This window comes from Fusarium oxysporum, chromosome 13 (genome assembly GCF_000149955.1).
Source record: "Fusarium oxysporum f. sp. lycopersici 4287 chromosome 13, whole genome shotgun sequence".
Lineage (NCBI taxonomy): Eukaryota > Fungi > Ascomycota > Sordariomycetes > Hypocreales > Nectriaceae > Fusarium > Fusarium oxysporum.
In genome coordinates, this window is record NC_030998.1 from 757,596 (window position 1) to 778,573 (window position 20,978).

Sequence of the window (20,978 nt, forward strand, 5' to 3'; positions counted from 1 at the left end):
ATTATCGCAGCAGCGAACTCACGATCACAACCTCAGACGATCATTTAAGCATTATCCTAGATCTATTGGAATCAGGAGTCAATCGCCAGCCATTCCAATACTCTCGCAGCATGGCGATGTCCAAACCTGCCTCAGAACAAGAGCTCGCAGAGAAGCGCAAACGTGAACTTGAAGCTTCGACAATCTTGACTGAGTTTGCAAAGAGGCACAGGCGTAAGCTTTAAGCTTCAAGGTTCCTACTTAAGCTTGAAAGGCCATTGGACACCACGGAGGCTGTTGCACAAGCAGCTGGTATTTCATCGCCTACTGGATGTGCTATTTCTGCTACTGACTCGTCGGGAAAGGTTGGCTCTTTTTTCAAGATCAATACTATCAATAAGACCACCATTGAAGCTTACCTTAGGGCAAAGCCGAGCCTCACTACCTTTGTTCCAACATTCATCCCATGCAACCCAGCAAGAAAGAGTCTTTCACCTCACTCACTGCATCCAACATTGGGCATCAAAACAACGCTACCTCATCGCCGACTAGAGCACCTGCATGATGAACCACGCCCCGCGCAGAATGAGGACCCTGTTTGGTACTTTGTTTACGGAGACCTAGCCGAGGGCGATGTCCTTTTGGACCTGCTGGGGTGCGAGCGTCACTTGAGAAATTCTCAGGTTGTTGGAGGAATATTAAAGAGAAGGGGAGAAGACTGGGTACTATTAAACGACCCTAATGGGATAAGGTGCATGCCCTGGTTGGCACTCTTGGTCGAAATAAAGGGACAGGAGGATATGTTACGGGTGTATCAAACGGATGTTTATGAAGTTGTACGATGTACGATTGGGATTTGGGGCGAAGCTACAGTAGCTGGTTTGACATTCCGATTCATCGAGTAAATTATGGACTACAGAATAGATACAAGGGAATCCCGAATGGGAATTGAAAGGAGAGTGTGTAACAAAAAGACAGTCGTCAAAGTGCAACCCTTAGGCCTTTGGCTTATAGTCCTCTAGAGCATCCCTAGCAAGAGCAAGGTTCTGAATTACCGCCAATCCATACTGAGCAACGTCATTCGTAGAGATCCAAGGTGCTTCCTCCCCAGGAATCAGTCCCTCATGCTCCGGAATCTCACTTGTAGTGAAAGTGGCGGTGGGTGCCTTGAATCCATCACTCTCAAAGAACTTAGTCCAAGCGAGATTGGCCATGGTTGTATTGTGCTGTTGGTTCGCAGCATATGCCGTGAGACGCGAGTGACCCTGGTATAAGTTCAGCTTTCCGAAGTCGACACCATAACGAGCCTTCTGCTCAGCAGCAGTGGCCTCGAAATAGTAACAGTAGTCCAGCCAAGCTTGCTTGAAGCCCTCAGGTAGATCATCTCCGAAGTACAGAATCAGCTCAGAGACAACTTCGGGAAGACCAAAGACGGCGTTCAGATGAGAGACTTCAACGTGGCCCTTGTTGTCAGGGTCAGAAGGAGGCGGCCCAAGGGTCCAGTTCTGGAGGTTGTAAAGACCATTGCCAGTGACGAAACCGTTCTTGAGCTTAGCGATGCTCTTGACGGTGCTGGTAAGCTTCGCCTTGGACTCTTCCCATCGAGGACCACGGCGCTCCCAGTCGATCAGCCATCCACCAGCAAGCGCACCCCAATCTGTGCCCAAGCTGAAGGCAACGGTCGCATTCGGCGTAGGAACCCAACCATCCTTGCGGACCTTGCGCTGAGGATCCAGAACACCATAGGTCTTATCGGTGTCAAGGAGCTCCTCGAATAGCTCACCGATGCGCTCGTCACCGCCGGAAAGGTAATAGAAGTACTTCCTGTACTGGGGCTGTGAGATACGGGCCTGCTTCGCGCTGTCGCTGAAATGCTGCACACCGTGTCGCGTTCCAAGACCCTTCCAGTTACCGAGATGGTAAACATCAACTTCACCGGTATGACGCGTGAGAGCCTCGGCAAATCGGTAGATGTCTTCGCGGCCTGTGCGCAGGAAATACTGCCAGAAGAACAGATCGGGTGAGAGCTCAGAGTTGTCCCATGCATAACCGCCGATGTCGTATCGCCACTCGTGACGGTCGGGATCATAAGTGTGCATGAAGTCACCATAGTCAAGGAAGCCGTACCAACGACGGTGCTCAACCTCAGACTGGTAGAACTTGGCAAGGAAGTTGATGTTGTCCTCGAGTTTCTTGGAGGCGGCGGTTGAAGTGTCGGCAGGAGCCCAGTATGTACCGATAGCTTTGGTCTGCTGGATGTATTCGCTTTCGGGAATGAGGACAGGAGGTTTGTTGATCTGTGTGACGTGGTTGGCTAGCGTCTCCTGGGAAGGAGTCTTGTCAAAGGCAATCAGGTACAGCTCGCTAGTTCGCGCGATACCATAAGGCGTGTCAAAACCAGGCTCCCAGTCCTCGTAGGTGATCTCAAGAGCGTCGAGCTGATCGGTGTAGTTCTTCTGACCGAGACCATCATGGTAGGGACGGAGGTCAAGAGGTTCAGCGGATGGACTGTACAGCCAGAGGGTAATGCTTCCAGTGTCAGAGGCGGCGGAAGAAATGTCAAAGCCAGTGGGGAATCGCTTCCAGAAGTCGCGAAGACCAACGGCGAGACCTCCAACGGTAGCACCGCCTAGGTATGCAAGGCCTTCGGCGCGAGTGCCTCCAGGGATGGAGACCCAGCTTTGGCCAGCCTTGGTTCGCTTCTTGAGAGTGAAACCGTCGGCTGAGAGCTGGCTCAAGCTGTAGTCGTTCCAGGGAGGAATCCAGTGAAGGCGGCTGGAGACACGCACATCCCAAGTCGAGATATCGGGCAGCTCCTTGCCATCAAACTGATCAGCTCGAACGTTGGCACCAGGGTCTCTGCGAAGACCAGTAATACCCTGAACAGCTTCACTAAGAAGGCCGCCATCAACACCGGCAATTCGGATGTGGCGGTTGTACAGCTCCTCACCCTCAAGAGGGACGTCAAAGCGGATACCAACGGCTGAAATGAAGTCTTTCTCGGCATCTCCATCGAAGACCAAGCTGTGAATGATCTTGATTGACTCAGAGCCAGAGTAAAAGTAAAAGCGGAGGACAAAGGGCAGCCAAGATTTATGGCCAGACTTGTCGCTCGCCGAATGCTTTCCTCGAACGGTGACCAGAGTTCGTGCAGAGTTCTGGTCGCTGACAGTGACGTTATCAATGCTGCTCTGGAAGCGCAGAGACTTGAACGACTTGACCTTATCATCACCGGGGTGAGAAACGTCGTTCTGCGACTGAAGAACGAGTCTTCCATTCTGAGCGATGCGCTTGCCGTTGGTCTCAATCTCCTTGACGATCACAGAGCCCGTCTTGGGGAAGACAGCCGTGACTTTGCCAGTATCGACCTTGATCTTGCTGGAACTCTTGGTGACAGTGATACCAGCAGAAGCCGTGGAGTTGATGCCCTCTGATGATGGAACTGCCTTGACAACATACTCATCAAGAACTGTTTCCGAGGCTCCAATTGCGTGACCGGTCCACTTTACTGAGCCATCAGCCCAGTATCCAGTGACCCACGATTGGAGGTCAACATCCTGGCCGGATGCACCAGAGGCAGTGAATTTAGTGTCCTTGGGGAAATATTTCGATTGAGGCCAGGGGAGACCAAAAGTAGTTCCTGAAGTAAAGCCTGGCTTTTCACCTAGCCAGTGGACTTTGGCAGATGAAGAAGTAGAGTTGCTAGGAGCAGCCATGGCTTGGCCTGCAAAGGCAGCAAGTAGAAATGAGTGGACGGCTTGTCGCAGCATGATGCAACGACTACCAAAGAATAATTAATAAAAAGAAGTAGTTACTTTGAGAAAGTTGCGTGATTCAGACAGAAATCGCATCTGTTCTTATGTATAATGTCCTTCTTGTCTTGACGCCATAGAGAACCACAATGAGAATATGCATGTAATTTCGGGAGATATACCCTGTTCAGCGGCAGCAGCCATATCACGGCTTTCCTCCGCTGCACCTCGGCGCTCGGTGGAAACCCGCCCGAAAGGGTTCACGACTTCGGATGATCGCAAAATGCACGAATGACCTGAACATTGCTGGGCATGGCACGAACGGTAGGCTAGAGTCGCAGATCGCAGCCGAAATGAGGTTTAGCGAGTCCTGTAATTTCCTAACGGTCTGCGAGACAAGGTTCCCCGCGTCGATTGGCTTCACATTTGGTGTTGAACGGACGGAATAATAATTGACAAGCGCGTTCGTGTGTTGCGTGATGTAACCTATAATGAGAATATGGTTAGATGGGCCTTTGGATGTCAGAAAGCTTGTCACGCTTGCAATAGGTGGCGTAAATAATCTAGTAAGGAGCCTGCCAAGTTCAGTCTAAATGCATTTAAGCATTTTTGTCAACTGGGACTAAGTCCTGGTTTTTCCGCCATCCTTTAGGGGGTTTGGAGGGGTTTGCTGAAGGTCCTCAGCGGTGTTGGGGGTCCCGAATTGGGGGATCAGCAACGAACACCAACCGAGTCACGGAGCAATTCACGCGGAGCATCCAACGCGGAACCGGAGTTTGGCGTCAGCCCGCGATCACATTTAACACGATAGCACGTGAGAATCCTATCTTGCTGTCAAATTCTAGGATAAGAAACATCCTAGATGAAATCGATCATCGATATTCATAAAACCTCCAGTCGCGTTCCTAAAATCTGGTCCTTGATTTAAGCCAAGATTCCGCGAAATGATCACCTTCTACCATCAGCAGCCCCACATCGATCTTTTACTCCATCCATTTCGTTGGGATCAAACTTCAAGAAGTGTTAAATCACTAGACCATTCATGACATAAAACCTTTAACGATCTGATCCACGAAACCGGATCTATCCGAGGTTAGTTCCTCGACGCGTTGTCACTTTGAGGCGCGGCAAGGACTTACCCTGCATCTTGGCTACCAAAAAGTGTCCCAGCTTCCCAATTCACCAATAGCTGCAACACAAGTTTCCTATTCAAGTCAAATACAGATAGTAATACAACATGAAATATCAGTATAATCATGCCGTTATCATCCTCCATGACGATGTCTCGCTGCGCAGATTACGCGGCTATACACAGCCTCATCCTGCACGTACGGAGTTCCGTGTCTCACGTGACCTTTCATTCTTCACCCTCGATCTTTGATGGAGAATGCTATCATCATGTTTGCAAAAGCAACGTGAAATCAAAATGACTTCTTCAAACAACCGAGAATCACCACTACCTTTATTGAAGACATGCCAGACATGTTTTTCGTTGAAGATTCGATGTTCCAAAACCCAGGATTCCGATTCCTGCGATCGATGCTTGAGGCTTGGCAAGACGTGTATCTTCAACCAAGCTAGACGCCGTCAGAATGTAAATCGCCAAAGGTAAGAACTCTAACTTCATAGTTAGAAGAACAGAGCTTATTATTGGTATTTATAGAGAAAGGCTGGATGTCAGATCCAAATCTGAGCAATCATCCAAACCACCAACAAGCCCTTATGAAAAAACATCTCCGAGCAGCAAAGTGCAGGACATCTTCAACCAAGATGCATCATTTGACCCCTTTGAACGGGAAATCATAACCTTCGAAGCTGCTAGAGACTTGCTCGACTGCTACAGGACCCGAATGATCCCATACTTTCCTTTTGTACTCTTTCGAAATGATGTATCGGTTGAGCAGTTGAACGCAGAGCGCCCCTATGCTTGTCTGGCTGCACTCGCCGCAGCTTCACATGCGGATGTCGCCACTCAAAAAGCACTTGGATACTTATTCAAGCAGATAGTGGCGGCTAAAATGGTGGAAGGTGATTTCTGTCAACTTGATCTGCTACAGGGACTTCTCATCAATCTTGCATGGTAAGTCTCGGCACTTGTTATACATCTGTCAGCTAAGGATTATAGGGCACACTATCAAGCCAAACCAAAGAGATATATACAACATCTTCATCTCGCCACAAGTATAATTAGTGACCTGCGACTTGACAAACCTCGAAGACCAAAGTTATGGAGCGCTGAAGGCGGCAAGGATAAGAACAAGCCAGATTGGGGTCCCGATGAGATGAGGGCCCTGGCGGGGATGTATTACTTATCCTCAAGGTAAGCCAGCTAGCGACTTTATTGAGACTTGGGCTAAAGAAGCAAAGTTCGTCTATTATTCTTCAGAAAACACGCCAATTCTTCTATACGCCATATGTCACTGCTTGCTGCGAGCACCTTGCATCCTGGAACGAGTACCCGACGGATAAATATCTCTCATACATGATTACAGTGCAGACGCTCATCGAAGGAGTTGAAGATCTTGTCAATAACACGGTGTCTACTAACAATGGTCTGCAATTCTTTTCTGGGTGTCAAGAGATTTCGCAAAAGTGCACTGAGATCAAAGAAACGCTTCCTTTTCCGTTGAGCGAAAGCCGTAAGCCAGGTCCTATATCATACTAAGTCTCTTTCTGATGGCGTACAGCACCTCTGCTTCTCCAGATCCATATTCTAGAGCTTTTACTCAGCCAATCATCGCCGAGAGGAACATCATTCGGCCTCGACAAGTTTAACAACCAGTTCGAACACGAAAGCTCACTTATAGACTGGCTCTCGGCAAGCATGTCGGCCGCTCGCTCTCTCATTAGTGTGATTCTCGTCATGCCGCAGGGTGAAGAGATGTATATGTCGAACATGGGCTGGATCATGATGAACTGCGGTCTAAACCTCGCTGTTCGCCTTGATCTTGTCGCTGCTAGAGGAAGCATATCTGGATCTATGCAGCATCTTCGTCGGTTCTTAGATATGCGACACACCCTTCGTCAACTGGTCTTACGGTTCGAGGCGACGCCAGGTCAAGATGCACCGTTAGATCACCCATTCTATGCTCTCGCGAAGCGAATACGTCGGCTTGAGAATTGGTACCTGTCGCAGGCGGAGCATCAGACGCCAGATTCATCAGTATCTATAAGTCCATCTGTCAATGACCAGCCGTTGCTGAGTGTCGGTACTGATGCCAGCGGAATGTCAGTTGGTGGGTCAATGCCGTTCATAGCCGGTCCTTGGCCAATGAGCTCGGATTGGTATCAAAACCCTGACCTGGATATCGGCACTTTTCTCTTTGCAGATCCTGTTGAGTTTCCTATCAACTTGGGCTATGGAACTTAGATCTTCCTTTTTTAATGGACATCTTTAGGTTACGCGGTTTCGGTGCTGGGTTCTGTTCATTGATGTGCCGTACGGAGTAAGATACGGACTAACGGTTGTAGCAAGCTGGCGGCATCCGGAGTAAGTCGGGCTAAGGGACTGAGTGGAGCCTCCAGAGGTGGACATCCCTTGCTAAGCACCACAAGACAAGTGAATTGAGACAGAATACCAAGTCAAAGGATTCATCTTCATTTAGCATCTCATCTAAGCCTCGTTGGACATGTCGTAATAGCTTTTAGTCTGATACAGGGTGCTTCGGGCCCAGGTATAAGAAGGGTCTCAACGTCTTTTCTATCCTTCACAATCATCAGCACTTTCCTGGTTCACCCCTACCATAACAACTTACCGAACACTTTTAACGATCAACAATGCGTCTGCTTACCTTGAGCTTTCTTTTGAGCGCTTTAACCAGCGGGACTTTCGCTAAAGATGACTGTATCAACAACGATATTCCCTTCCAGGCATGCGCTCCTATCGGTGCATACTATCCTCCGCCCACCATCGACAAATCCTCTGAGCCTTTCAAGAAGCTTACCTCCCAGTTCACCAAGACCTTTGACGACCTCATCAAGAACGGCGGTAGTGATAAATATGGTCCAATCACACCCAACACTACATCCTTCTCCGTGGTCATCTTCGGTGGTGCTGAGTCGCTTCGAGATGATCCCATCTTCTTCGAGTATCACTATACATCCCCTGAAGATCAAGCCTTGAACGCAAACCTCACTTCGGACACCAAATTTCCAGTTGGTGATGTGAGCATGGTATTCACTGTTTATGCTTGGCTTGTCAAGATGGGCGAGCAATGGGAGACGCCTATCACAAAGTATCTGCCTGAACTGGCTGAAGTCAAAGGTCCGCTTACGGTGAACTGGGGGGACATTACTATTGGTGCTTTGGCAGGCCAAATGTCAGGCCTCAGTCGAGAGTGTATGTTATCATTTGAAGTCATGCAGTACTTGAACTAACAAGTGATATAGCCGGAGCATGCGTTGTCGGCAAGGCTTGTGACTGGAAGGGTAAGCAGCACCCTGCGATACACCACTGCAAGTATATAGTACTGACTTGAATTTCAGCTTTCCAAAAGGCCTTTGCGAAGAAAGCACCATACTTTCTCACGGACACAACTCCAGTTGTCTCTTACGCGGCTTTTCAGCTGTTGGCTTTTGTTATCCAACGAAGTGATGGCGCTGATTGGTCTTCGATTCTCGACAAGACCATTCTGCAGCCTCTTAACATGAGCGACAGTGGAGTTTTGAGCCATGGTGTCGAAGATGTCTTTGCCATGAAGAGTCTCAACATTTCGGCGACTGGCGAACCAGGGTATGCTGATCAGCGAGAAGGACAAGCCCATGGCTAATAACCATTGTAGTGCCTTATCATTTGTTAGCTCCGCCAAAGATCTCGCACGCGCTGGACACTCTATTCTTGCTTCAGACCTCCTTTCGCCTGCTGTTACCCGCCGCTGGCTTCACCACAATGTCGACACTTCCAATCTTCGCAACGGTGTAGGTCGACCTTGGGAAGTTTACCGTGCCGGAAACGCTATCTCACCCATCCTCGATGCCTTGACGAAGAGCGGAACTATTGGCAAATATGCGAGCTACTTTGGACTCACCACTGACTTCAACGCTGGCTTCGCTATTCTGGCTCATGACAACGGTGTCGAGGACCGAAAGCTTGACCTGAACGTGCACGCCGATATCGTCAGCGAAGTTCTCGGTTACCTGCAAGTCATTGCCGCCAAAGAACTGGAAGCGCGCTATGCTGGATCATATTCAGGCAAGGCTACTGAGGCTACTTTCAATACCACTGACAATGGCCGGGGTCTTGAGGTTCAGAAGCTTGTAATTGGTGGGGTGAACATCAAGAAGCAGACCGCTCAGAAGCTCGGCATTCAGGCTGATGATCTGGACTTCAGAATCTACCCAACGAATGTTCAAGATGGAAGCCGCCACCAGTTCGTTGCCGTTTTCCAGGATAGGAGTGCTCCAATTGACATGGGCACTCCGACATGTATTACTTGGCAGGAAATTGGTGCTGGCGCAGAGATCAGCTTTGTTTTCACCCTGGGTCGGGATGGCGAGGTTATTGGAGTAGAGGTTCCCAAGTTCCACGCCAAGATGGAGAGGGCCACATAAACTAGGTAGTTTGAGACTGACTCTCCATTGCTGAGCGATAGGGTTACCATAGAGTTTCATTCGCAACTATTGATTGCCCATGGAGATAGCTCAATGAAACATTAAGGGACTCACATTTCTTATAGCGGGGCTGCTGCCTAGCGTGAACACTGTGAATGTCAGCAAATGCGTGTAACCTCAGGCTAAATTCATAAGCACTACATTCTCTGACCGATATTCGACTCCAATCGTGAGGATTGATTCGAGTTTGCGAAAATGGCTTCTTCCGCGCCGAAAGTCGCGCCACCTGAACGTCGGGATCCTCTAGACGTTATTGACAAACAGGCAGATGAGATCGTGGCACTTATCAAAAAGAGCAAGCACTTCATTGTTTTCACGGGTGCAGGCGTCTCGACTTCAGCCGGTAAATCGACCACTAAGCCTTTTTCTGTGTAGTCCACCCGCTGATAGGTATAGGCATTCCCGACTTTCGTGGACCAGAAGGTGCTTGGACACTGAGAGCTCAAGGGCGAGCTCGTACCGGAAAGGCTACGAGCACGCTTCAAGCCATCCCGACACCGACGCATATGGCCTTGGTAGAGCTTCAGAATCAAGGAGTTCTGAAGTATCTTGTTAGTCAGAATTGCGATGGCTTGCATCGAAGGAGTGGCATCCTGCGGGTAAGGACTTGCCAATAGACTCTTGGCCGCTCTAACTGATCATCGCAGGATCGCATTTCGGAACTTCACGGCAACAGCAACCGGGAATGCTGCAAAGACTGTGGCAAAGAGTACATACGAGGTAAGAACACTAGAGCCAGGATAATACTTCATATGCTGAAACGTCAAAGACTTCCGTGCTGTCGCCAGCTATGAAAAATCAGTGCATGACCATCGGACAGGTCGCAAGTGCACTGCGTGCGGAGGGAACCTCCTTGACACCATCATAAACTTTGGAGAATTCTTACCAGAGGAACCGCTCAAGGTTGCTCGAAGTCATGCCAAGAAGGCTGATCTTTGCATTGCACTCGGGTCATCACTCAGTGTTCCTCCAGCGAGTGGCATCCCCGAGACATGCGGAAAGAGTCGAAAAAGCAAGCTTATCATCTGCAACCTACAAGAAACTTTCATGGAAGGCATTGCCGATATGCATATTTGGGCTGAGTCGGATGTTTTGATGACAAGAGTGATGAATAGGCTTGTATACACCATCCCAAGTTTCATCTTGAAGCGCCGGCTTGTGCTCAAGATTGAGCGGGATGCACACGCTCGTCAGGTTATTGTATTGACTGGCGTCGACGATGACGGTACTCCAGTCACATATCTACAATCTGTCAAGCTTGAGGACAGCAGACGTATAGTAAGGTCTGAGCCCTTTTCATTCGTCTTCCGAGAAGGTCTTAGTACCGGAGCCGAAGTCAAGTTTGCACTTGAGTTCATGGGACATTACAATGAACCCAATGTCGTTATTGACTACAGTGTCCCTGAGGAAGAGGGCGCAGAGACGGTGTACGATCTTTCATATGACCCAGGTACGGGGGAATGGGTGATCATGCGATGACAAGAGCATTTTACGCTTGCTCCTTCACGAGCTCATTAGCGCTACATCTAAGCATAACTTGGACTGCAATTAAAATTTACGTGGTTTTTGCAACCAACAATCAACAACCAACAGCATGTAACATCAAGACGGTCGCTAGACCAGGATGTGGCCCCTGCATTTTGCCTGCAACCGACTTAGCTTATTCACAATGCATACAAACGACCTCGGGCCATTTATTCACGACTTTCATTTAAGGGATAGCTTTCCACCGCTCAGACACGCGATTTTGTGCTGAGAAATCACGAATACTCTTCCTTCTTTCTTTCACTGAATTACGCCACTCTTTTCGTCCCAAGTTCTTTTCGCTTTTGAATAGCTAGCAAAACTCACTATGATTGCCTCTAAACTCTTCATTACTCTGGGTATATCCTTGTGCGTCAATGCTTTCAGTCTCTACGACTCTGGAACTGACAAAGATGTATCAAAAGCCTGCGATAAGGCCATGTCAGCGGACATCGATTGCAACAAAAAGGCACTTAGCTTTATCAACGGAGGTTGGTACGGCTCTCTCGACAGTGAAGCCTTGACCGACGCGGTCTGCACCAATACTTGCTCTCAATCACTCCAGGACTGGGTTACCAGTGTTTCCGAGGACTTCGAGGATAAAGATAAAGCCAAATACGGCCTTCGTATCTGGACAGGCTGGAATGCGACTTGTTTGAAAGACACCAAGACAGGACGATATTGCAATGGTTAGTAGCTGGCAGACTTGAGCAAATGTTTAATACTGACTGTATCCAAGATATCATCGAAGATTTCACTGATGTTGGAGAAGACGAGGAGCTCCCGCACGATGAGCTTTGCCACCCTTGTTATGTGAAGCGTCTCGAGATGTATAAACCCTCGCCGCACGCCCTCAACATTAAATGGCACGAAGAGCAACTTGAGCTCGTGCACAAGAAGTGCAGTAGTTCGACCTCCACTGAGACTGCCGTGTTCACTTCAAGTAAGAGTGAACCATCCGGGGCGGCGACTACGGCAGAGACCTCGGAAGCCTCTCAAGAGGCCAAGAGCGGGAGTGAGTCTGTAATGTCCACTGAGACCCCAGTGCAGACTACATCATCTGAACTGACTGTGCCATCTGCGCCCAATGCAGGTGCCAAATCTGGACAGGGAGTGTCGTTCGGGTATGAGTCTCTGATGCTTCTTTTGTCGATGAACATCTTCTTTGTGTAGGGAGATTGTCTATTTCTATCAGAACTAATGGACCAATACTGTTAGAGACTTCTGAATCCATATTCATTCGTAGCTATATCCTCACGGCCTAGTTTATATCGTTATCGACCCTTCAAGGGTATCCTTTACCCACTGTATTGTCTCAACACAGGGCATACGACTGAGCATTTACCAGAAGGGGAAGTAGAGGCCAAAATCACTCAGGGTCAGATTTAGCGTATCTATAGATAAACAATTCTTAAGTGATCCGCCTTTCGCTCCACCTGAGATTCGTTGTTGAAGCGGCAGGCATGCGAGGTTCACTGGACCCTGCATGTTTCCCCAGCGTTGCCTGTAAAGTTAGTCTACTCCTATGACATATTGTAAATCTGATGACATATTGTATGCCAAGCCGGATGCAGGCAAGAAACAAAAGAAGTGGATTTTTATATCAGCAGACTTCTGTCCGTGATCCATGTAACGCTGTGTTGGTTGATTGTGATGTTGGTTGTTGGTTTATGTTAAGCGTGATTTTCGAGTCCCACAACTCCACAAGGCTAGTAAGGTTCTGCTGGCTAACATATCGGACAGGCTACTTGCCTCGGTTCTTAACTGATGGATTTCCCTCTGCCTGGCGGCGGAACGATAGATGCTACTGCATATAACAGGTTCACAGCCTCGTTTTAGTTGCTCTCGAACATAGAACACAACGCGATCTTCAGACGTTTCAACGATCCTACCCCTGCTCAAGAGCCATGAACGATTCTCGACAGGGATATTAGTTGCCAGTCTCTAATTATTGACATTGGGTCCCTTGCAGTCCGTGCTGGGCGGTCTTGGCGACCTTGGCAGATATACAAAAGGCCCGTTATGTTTGCATTATGAATAATAAGTTATCTCACAATTTCATTTACCGCCTAGCCCAACCCGTTTATGTGGGTATATGGCTGAGGCTTGCCTCAATAAATGATAACCAGGACCCATCATCTTCGTTGTTCACAGTCCATCGCCCGTATCATTCGGTTTCTGTCTCACCAACATTCACAATGGCCATGTCCAGATTTGTTGTCACGCTTGGTCTCTGCGTGAGCGCCAGTGCAATAAAACTGTTCGAACCCGGAGACTTTAATCCTGAAGATGTCTGGGTTGGGAGCGCTTGTGAGAAGGTGTTGAGAACTGAAATCGATTGCGACAAATACATTTTCGAATTCACCGTCCCGGAATTTCGAGGCCAATCATCTAAAGATCTAGAGATGGCCGACACGATCTGTAGCGACAGGTGCTCCGACTCGCTTCGCAACTGGTATCCTAAGCTCGTCAAGGAATGTGCTGAGGAAGATTTCATGTCCGACACTTACCCAACAAACTATTGGCTATACATTGGTAATAGCATGTCGAGCGGCTGGAATCAGAAATGTGCCAAGGATCCGAAAACAGGTCGATACTGTGGCGGTTGGTAGTCTCGTTCTTATTGACGACGGCTCAACTAACTCTTTTGCCAGAAATCACCAACGAATTCTCCAAAGTGGAGGATGATGAGTAAATGCCCCTTGAAGAGCTCTGCCATCCCTGTTACGTCAAGATGATTAATATGAGGTCAACTTCATTTGCATGGCCGTCACTGGAAGATCCGGGAGGTAAGTGGTGGCCCAAGCAACTCAAGCTGGTCAAAGAGAAGTGCAGCGGCACGGAGTCAAAGGAAGATGCCTCATACCTCGACGAAAAAGAGTCAGCAGAGGAAGAAACGACCTCGGTTACTCCTCACAAGACTGCCAGCGCGGATGGTTCAGGTGTAGGCCCTATGCCGACAGCAAGTACTTCCTCGACCGAGGCTGCGGTGTCAGAAAGTGCTGCTCAGAGAGCAACACTGGAGAGACTATGGCAAGCAAGCATGTTTGCAGTTGCTGGTATGCACTGCTTATGCTCGATATGGGCGTGATTATTTTCTAGGTTTCAGTGAATGCTTATGTGTTTTTACTGTTCACTTAGAGAGTTAGAGCTACCAGAGAATTATTAATCTCTTCTGGGTATATATTTTACATTCTTTAGTCATTGATCTTCGTTGAGTAATATATATATATTTGCTGCCTCTTTTGCGGTCATGCATCCCCAATCCCAGATCCCTCTTCCCATCATATTTAGTAAACCATGCGGAATGAGAAGTCAGTTGGACTTCTGATCCGTGCACTTGCACGACATGATTGCATTTTTGCAGCAATTACAGTTTCAAAAAGTGATGTAACTCGGTCTCCTAACTCGATTCTTGACAACCCTTTCACATTTGTCTCATACGGTTCTAAACAGATGTGTCTGGCACATGTAACGAAAGGGGTACGTTTCGTGTGGATGAGGGCCGTGGCTCACTACATGCCAACCAACAGTTCAGCTTCTACCAAATAAACTGCTCATCACCCATTGTTTCCCAATTTCCCCATCACTATTCTTCCCCTTCATTGTCAAAACCTGCCTGAGCAATCTCGAGTTAAAGCTTATGACCCGGAATGCCCGCCATAACCACAATAACAGAGACCTACACGACCTACTTATAATTCCAATCCCTCCACTCCGTCCTTGTCTCAATGGCTTCAATTACTTGGGATCCAGCAGATGTATTGCAGATTTCTGACCATCGCCAATGCATCGGCATCACCACAAGACAAACCCGCTGTACGTCTACTATCAAGGAGCCCCGTCTTTCGGCAATTGGTGCATTACTCGACCGGATGTCGCAAAACTCTCCTGAATTCGCCACGAGACAAACTCTATATCAACTCGCAGATTTATGCCTTTGTCGCACTTACCATTCAAATCAAGTACAAGAATTCGTTAGCCTCTGGACAAGCGTGGTAGAGGAGACAGTATCCGTGAAGCTTGAGAAGATTGCGAAGCGAATGGACGATTTTAGACAGGCCGAACGGTCACTGGAAATGCATTCGCGTATTTCCAAATTGCAGGAAAGTCTTAGTGCGACAAGTCAAGAAAATGATCAAATACAGAAGCAGTACCAACGAGACGTCAAAAGATTACGACGCAACATCAAGGATCTGGAACAAGAGCTTCGAGAAAGCAAAGATGGTAATAATATCACGGAACAGAAGTCGCTAGCCATGAAATTCGACATTGAACATGTGTTCCGACCCAAAATCATTCATCTAGAACAAAAGCTCAAAGAAAGCCAAGATCGAAACAATATTTCGGAAGGGAGATTATCAGCCATGAGAACGAAACTTGAAAAGCTTCAGGCCCAGACAATGAGTGATTGGCTCGCTCGAAATAGGCTCGAAATTGAGAGCAAATCTCTGAAAGTGGAATTGATTAATGCGCAAAAGAAACTGGATGAAGATACGTCCATCAACGAAAAGAACCGGGACTTTGATAATCAGATTAAAAACCTTGAAAGGAAGATTAAACAATACACAGTCATGTTAGAGGATACAGCAAAGAAAGCCAGGGCGAATGAAGATAAAGTCGTAACTGAACGTGCTGCGAAAGAGTCCATGGAAAAACGCTATAAGGCTCAACTTACCGAACGAGACGGCGAGATCTCAAGGCTCAAGAATCACAGGGAGGAATTGGAAGAGACTGTTTCTGGACTACAAGCTAGTATCGACGCTTGTTGGTGGCATAGATTCCGGGCGTGGAAGGAACGTTTTCGGAAGAGGAATAAATCAGGATCTTGGATAAGCATTGCGGATGGAACGAATGAAGATATTGGTCTGAAGACGTATGCTTAAGGACACATACTATAGATGAAATGGTTGACGTTCACCTCCGGTGACTACAGTTCTTCAACTGGTCTTGGAACTTCGCATAATGGTGATGACTTTATCTTCAGAAGCTGACCTATTGGTGTAGTCACGAAGGAGCTGGAATTTTTGCCACCAATGACTGAAATCCCAAACTCTCTTCCATTCCCTCCGCATCCACGATCCGGAGAATCCGCAACTATAAAATAGACTTAAAAAGCACCCTCACTTCTATTGGGGCGCCTTGCAACACCTCCACCCCCAATTCGAAAGCGGACCTTAAACTCCCGAGGTTTTGCTGGAGAATAAGCATTGCGGGACGGGCCTCCGCTGACACGATTGGACCGCATCGAGATCCCGGTCATGGATCGGCAACCCCAGATCCCACTTCCCGGTCAGGCTCGGCGAGCCATCCGGAATGAGAAGTCAGCTGTTCTTCTGATCAATGCACTTGGACGATATGGGAAGTTTCCCCAGGCTTTTACGGACGTCCGGTGGTATACGCGGATAAGATGGTAGTCTAGGAAAGAATTCTTTATAAGCGACGCTTGTATAAAGATTCCATCGAAGCCGGTTGGTCTTAGAAATCCGGCATTGTCAGTTACCTCAGTAGCAATCATGGTCTCTTGGAATAACATCTTCACACTGGCCCTGGGCCTCATCGGCTCAGCTCGTGCCTATACCAACCCCATCAGAAACCCCGGTGGTGGTGATCCTCAGATTACCTACACCGGAGGATACTACTACCTTATCTCGACAGAATGGACAAACCTGCAACTCTCTCGAGCTACCACCATCGAGGGCCTCAAGACTGCTACTCCTAAGGTCATCTACACAGACTCTGACCCTTCGCGCTCATCCAATGTTTGGGCACCTGAGCTTCACTACCTTGGAGGAAAGTGGTATATCTACTATACTGCTGGCAAGGCCGAGGACCTTACTGGTCAGCGCTCACATGTTATTAAGGGTAAGTCCCCCATCTTCTCTGGGTGACATAAAGCTAACGGACGTAGGTGGTGCTTCTCCCTGGGACAGCTGGTCATACGGAGCCAAGCTCTCTGATGACTGGGGCATCGACGGCACTATCCTTCGCACCAACCAATTCGGCAACTACTTCGTCTACTCTTGCATGACCGGCGTTCAATACCAATCAACCTGTATCCGCAAGCTCGGCTCAGACTTCTTGTCCGTCGGTGCTCTCAGCATCATCTCTCAACCCGATCAAAGCTGGGAAAAGAGCGGAACTCCCGTGCAAGAGGGACCTAACGCTTTATACTTCGGCGGCAAGACCTACATCTCCTACTCAGCAAACTACTGCTGGACCCCAGATTACTGTGTCGCTCTGCTCGAGTGGGACGGAAAGACTGATCCTGCCAAGGCTTCAGCTTGGAAGAAGTCCAACGGTTGTGTTCTCAAGAGCGCTAATGGAAGCTACGGAACTGGTCACAACAGTTTCTTCCAAAGCCCTGACGGAAAGCAGACGTTCATCACTTTCCATGCTACGTCTAACAAGAATGGTGCTTGTGATGATACAAGATATGCTATGACGCAGCCACTGACTGCGAATGCTGATGGCACACCGAACTTTGGGTCTGTTCAGCCTTTCTCTCACCAATTTGCTGAACCTTCTAAATAAGTACTTTGTTATTGGTAATACTGTTTCCATCTATCTTAGTGGCCAGGGCCGCGACAATCATGGAGCAGAACTTGAAGTCCTGGTTAGGCAGCACCGAATACAAGGAGCCAAGAATTACTATTTTCGTTCGATATACATGTGACTATGCGAGATAGGTGATGACGTGACTTAATCCGATGTCTCAATGGTCATGCGAAAGAGGAAGCTGCCTGGTTGCTGTCAACCTCCTTTCGGCATCGGGGAGAATGGAAGCTACCTGACTTTTAGGCTTTTGACTCCCGCAATCATGCTTAAATAGCCACGGCGGCGGAGTATGCTGACGCAAGTGAAACATGGCAAGAGGCTAAGCCCATTGGATCGTTCAGCTCATGCATTTCGCCAACATCCGTTCCAAAACGGACGTGACACAACGAGGCATCAGTGACAGTTTCCGTCGTCTTTTTCCGGGGTGGCTTGAGCTGAAAACAATAGCGCGAAGCTTACTGGTGTTTAAATATGATCTTCCAATCAACGATGGATGGCTGGCTGAGGCTGAGCATGAAAACAGTCTAGACTCCAGCATTTACTGCCTCTGTGGCGTTTCCGTCAGAGCGGCATGATTTAATAATAGCGCTCTGCCCTCATCATGTCCTTGTGTTTCTCTCATCTAATTCCTAACTTCTTCTGCGTAATCCAGGAACTCAGTGCGCTTCATGGGATTGCACTCAAGATGGAAGTGAATTATACCGCTATCACAGACTACTACATGATCAGGTGTTTCAGTGGAGGAAACTTCTACGTCTGCAAGAAACCTTCAACTAACTTAGAGTTTGTCGGATGCTGCGACTCGGATCCATGTGCCGACGGGTCTGGAATCTGCCCGCAAACAGACCTACGACCGATGAGCTACAGCCCGGGGCGAACAGCATACAAATTCGGCCTTGAATGCGGCGCTCTCCATAATGCCTCTTTTTATCGATGCGATTTGTCAATGCCGCATTTTTTGGGATGCTGTGGTGTTGATCCGTGTTCGAGAGGATGTCCTCAAAACCAGTTAATCCCGGCGCAGTTACCAGCGCTAGAAGGATGGCGGAAATTATTTCTTGAGCCGTACCGTGTGCAGAATGGTACAGCTGCAGATTTGAGACCTGGAGTAGAAGCGAATAGTACTTTTGAGGCACCTGATTTCTCGAATATTAACTGGGATCGTGGTAAGCATGAAGTTGGACCTGCGACTGTTATAGGAATCTGTGCGGGTTTTCTTGTTGCAACTCTGCTCATTCTGGGACTTGTACGGCATTATTGGTATAGTCGATTGATCGATGCTTAGCGAAACTCATGCTAATAATTGTTCAGGCCGTCTTCAACTTCACCAAAACATGAACAAACAGATATTGCACATGCACCATTTCTGGCCCACGACTCAATAGACGATGTCGCGTATTCGCAGATGGAAGAGATGATACCACATACAAGAATACGAGATAACTGGCATGGCGGCCCAAAGACATTAGAACACTGGGACGCGCCAACAGTGTTTAGTTGGATTTTCAGCGTTCTTCTTACATTCACGCCGCTCTGTTTCATTGGTAAGATATATCCTTCAATTTGAAAGGGAAAACTAACCAGGAAAAGCTCTCGCTATCACAGCGATCCGTCTTGATAACCAACCTCATTCCGAATACGGCAAAACGGTCTTGCAACTAACGGTACTCAGTCCATCGTTGTACCCCATATTATTTGCCGCCTTAGTCGGAAGGTTTTACCGGGTCTTTGGCCGATGGTGCCTTGAAAGCCGCGGTGGTGTAAGCCTCCCTGTTCTAGAACAGTTGATCGGCAGTCAGAACTTGGCCACCGCCATTGAGCGAATTTTTGTAATACGAACAAATGCCGTTGTTGGCATTATAATTCTCACTTCCTGGCTTCTCTCGCCTTTGGGTGGACAGAGTTCGTCGAGACTTCTACAAGATGCAAAGTTCGAGTTGGTATCGAACGGAACGGTTTACTACGCTGATCCAGCATATCAAGTGTCCCACTCGAGATGGGTCGACTACCGACATAGCGTTGGCGCAACGTACGCTGCGAGTTTACTGTCATCGTCGAAGCAGAAAGCATCGCCGAGAGATATTTGGGGGTTGCCGAAAATTCCCCAGTTGTCGCAGGATAGACTTGATGATGGCTCATACGATCTCTATGATGTGAACAAATCGGACTTGGTCTCAGGCAAGGCCTCTTATGCTTCGTTGCTGGGTATCGAGATTCAAGGCCTCGTCAGACCCGACGAACCTACCAAGTTCAACTTTACGATACCAACCTCATATTTCCACGTCGGTTGCGATTTCGTCGACAGCTTCGATCCGTTACGAGGGAAGTTGACTAAGAACCAAACGAACGTTCTTGACCTGTTCTACAAATACCCCAGCTTCTCTGCTTTCAACATCCTCCCTCAATCTTGGTTCAACTCAGAAGGGGAAGAGGATGACATTAACTCGCCCTATCAGTTCATATACGTCAAGCAAATGCGCGGCTCTCAACTTTACGTCGTAAAGTGTACCACTCACGAGGTCAAGGTCGAAACAACCATTCACTGCGGACCAGGAGACCCAGCGACGACCTGTGAAGCACGACAGCAACGGCGACTTTCCACTGAGAACCAGACTGGAAGCTCTCTATTTCCGCCATCGGTTACGCGAAGCGATTTGCGTCTCAAAGAGTTGAGTTATGCTCTATATGCTTGGGCGCAAGCTTCCGGTGACAAGGACGGAGTTCAGCCGTCGCCATCGGAGATGTACCTGATGAAAGATGAAAATCCGTATGAATTCACCAGTCAATTGCCGTGGACGAAAGAAGATCTCGCCAAGTTTCCATATGTTTTTTCCAGGCGAATGACGACCGCTTTCAACACATATTGGGACGCCGGATTAAATCCTGGAGGTCATACCAACGTCTCATACGGCATAATCCCATCGCATAACATGAACGGTCTGGAGACCGGCCGGACCTACAGAGACTCCTTCATGAACACCACCATGGGTACAAGAATAACCACGATTGATGTTTACAGCGCGCAGCGCGTTTGGGTCGGTCTGTTGCTATTCACAACAATGGTGCTGCAAATTCTTGCCATTTGCGGCTTCGTTCTTGAGATACTGATCCAAGGCCCGGATGTTCTCGGTTTCGCTAGTACTCTAACCAGAGACAATCCGTATGTGCCGCTTCCGGCAGGTGGATCTCATCTCGACGGACCTGAAAGAGCAAGATGTTTAAAGAATATGAGGCTTGAGCTCGTGGATGTGCGCCCTGAAGATGAAACTGGCTATTTAGCCGTGAGGGCAGTGTCATTGGCGAAAGGGCAGGATACGAGCATGATTGAAGGGAGCGTAAAATCGAGAAAGTGGGTGCACTTGAATAGGAGGAGGCTGTACGAATAAATGGACTAGCCTCGATAGAGCAGCTACAAGTGCCGGGGCCGAGATATCGTAACCGCAGAAAACAGGGGTGTTCAGGTCCCTGATAAACTAAACAAATTTATCCTGTCAGTGCCAGAATCAGATCTCGCAGGGTTACGCTTCGAGCTTCCCATAAAAGCGGTGCACATGC

The 20,978-nt window shown here is 48.3% G+C and overlaps 9 protein-coding genes across 10 annotated transcripts; 8 read left to right on the forward strand and 1 right to left on the reverse strand.

The window, feature by feature from the left end:
• Positions 1 to 831: 831 nt before the first annotated feature.
• On the reverse strand, positions 832 to 3,934 carry FOXG_12165 (uncharacterized protein). Its single transcript, XM_018391903.1, has one exon. It carries the CDS (start codon positions 3,747 to 3,749, stop codon positions 975 to 977), a length of 2,775 nt encoding a protein of 924 aa, XP_018250643.1. The 5' UTR covers positions 3,750 to 3,934; the 3' UTR covers positions 832 to 974.
• A 1,184-nt stretch (positions 3,935 to 5,118) lies between these two features.
• FOXG_20683 (uncharacterized protein) lies at positions 5,119 to 7,273 on the forward strand (the record flags this gene model as incomplete). The annotated part of the gene is made up of 5 exons (XM_018400975.1): positions 5,119 to 5,339; positions 5,395 to 5,811; positions 5,857 to 6,051; positions 6,099 to 6,370; positions 6,419 to 7,273. 5 exons carry the CDS (start codon positions 5,119 to 5,121, stop codon positions 7,099 to 7,101), a joined length of 1,788 nt encoding a protein of 595 aa, XP_018250644.1. The 3' UTR covers positions 7,102 to 7,273.
• A 235-nt stretch (positions 7,274 to 7,508) lies between these two features.
• On the forward strand, positions 7,509 to 9,281 carry FOXG_12166 (uncharacterized protein; the record flags this gene model as incomplete). Its single annotated transcript, XM_018391904.1, has 4 exons — positions 7,509 to 8,070; positions 8,121 to 8,159; positions 8,217 to 8,463; positions 8,513 to 9,281. The coding sequence occupies 4 exons, from the start codon at positions 7,509 to 7,511 to the stop codon at positions 9,279 to 9,281; spliced, it is 1,617 nt and encodes a 538-aa protein (XP_018250645.1).
• Positions 9,282 to 9,446: 165 nt separating this feature from the next.
• FOXG_12167 (uncharacterized protein) lies at positions 9,447 to 11,074 on the forward strand. The gene is made up of 4 exons (XM_018391905.1): positions 9,447 to 9,684; positions 9,738 to 9,940; positions 9,989 to 10,061; positions 10,111 to 11,074. The coding sequence occupies exons 1-4, from the start codon at positions 9,537 to 9,539 to the stop codon at positions 10,818 to 10,820; spliced, it is 1,134 nt and encodes a 377-aa protein (XP_018250646.1). The 5' UTR covers positions 9,447 to 9,536; the 3' UTR covers positions 10,821 to 11,074.
• A 28-nt stretch (positions 11,075 to 11,102) lies between these two features.
• FOXG_12168 (uncharacterized protein) lies at positions 11,103 to 12,192 on the forward strand (the record flags this gene model as incomplete). 2 transcript variants are annotated; one of them, XM_018391907.1, is made up of 3 exons in its annotated part: positions 11,103 to 11,234; positions 11,291 to 11,554; positions 11,605 to 12,038. In XM_018391907.1, exons 2-3 carry the CDS (start codon positions 11,305 to 11,307, stop codon positions 12,036 to 12,038), a joined length of 684 nt encoding a protein of 227 aa, XP_018250648.1. In that variant the 5' UTR covers positions 11,103 to 11,234; positions 11,291 to 11,304. The 2 variants fall into 2 exon arrangements, with proteins under 2 accessions (XP_018250648.1, XP_018250647.1); XM_018391906.1 differs by having other exon boundaries at positions 11,103 to 11,554; positions 11,605 to 12,192.
• Positions 12,193 to 13,063: 871 nt separating this feature from the next.
• On the forward strand, positions 13,064 to 14,083 carry FOXG_12169 (uncharacterized protein; the record flags this gene model as incomplete). The annotated part of the gene is made up of 3 exons (XM_018391908.1): positions 13,064 to 13,469; positions 13,574 to 13,924; positions 14,067 to 14,083. 3 exons carry the CDS (start codon positions 13,064 to 13,066, stop codon positions 14,081 to 14,083), a joined length of 774 nt encoding a protein of 257 aa, XP_018250649.1.
• A 513-nt stretch (positions 14,084 to 14,596) lies between these two features.
• FOXG_20684 (uncharacterized protein) lies at positions 14,597 to 15,751 on the forward strand (the record flags this gene model as incomplete). The annotated part of the gene is made up of 1 exon (XM_018400976.1): positions 14,597 to 15,751. One exon carries the CDS (start codon positions 14,597 to 14,599, stop codon positions 15,749 to 15,751), a length of 1,155 nt encoding a protein of 384 aa, XP_018250650.1.
• Positions 15,752 to 16,239: 488 nt separating this feature from the next.
• On the forward strand, positions 16,240 to 17,729 carry FOXG_12170 (uncharacterized protein). The gene is made up of 2 exons (XM_018391909.1): positions 16,240 to 16,730; positions 16,777 to 17,729. Exons 1-2 carry the CDS (start codon positions 16,382 to 16,384, stop codon positions 17,397 to 17,399), a joined length of 972 nt encoding a protein of 323 aa, XP_018250651.1. The 5' UTR covers positions 16,240 to 16,381; the 3' UTR covers positions 17,400 to 17,729.
• Positions 17,730 to 18,024: 295 nt separating this feature from the next.
• On the forward strand, positions 18,025 to 20,954 carry FOXG_12171 (uncharacterized protein; the record flags this gene model as incomplete). The annotated part of the gene is made up of 3 exons (XM_018391910.1): positions 18,025 to 18,683; positions 18,735 to 18,967; positions 19,014 to 20,954. 3 exons carry the CDS (start codon positions 18,025 to 18,027, stop codon positions 20,807 to 20,809), a joined length of 2,688 nt encoding a protein of 895 aa, XP_018250652.1. The 3' UTR covers positions 20,810 to 20,954.
• Between the last annotated feature and the right edge of the window lie 24 nt (positions 20,955 to 20,978).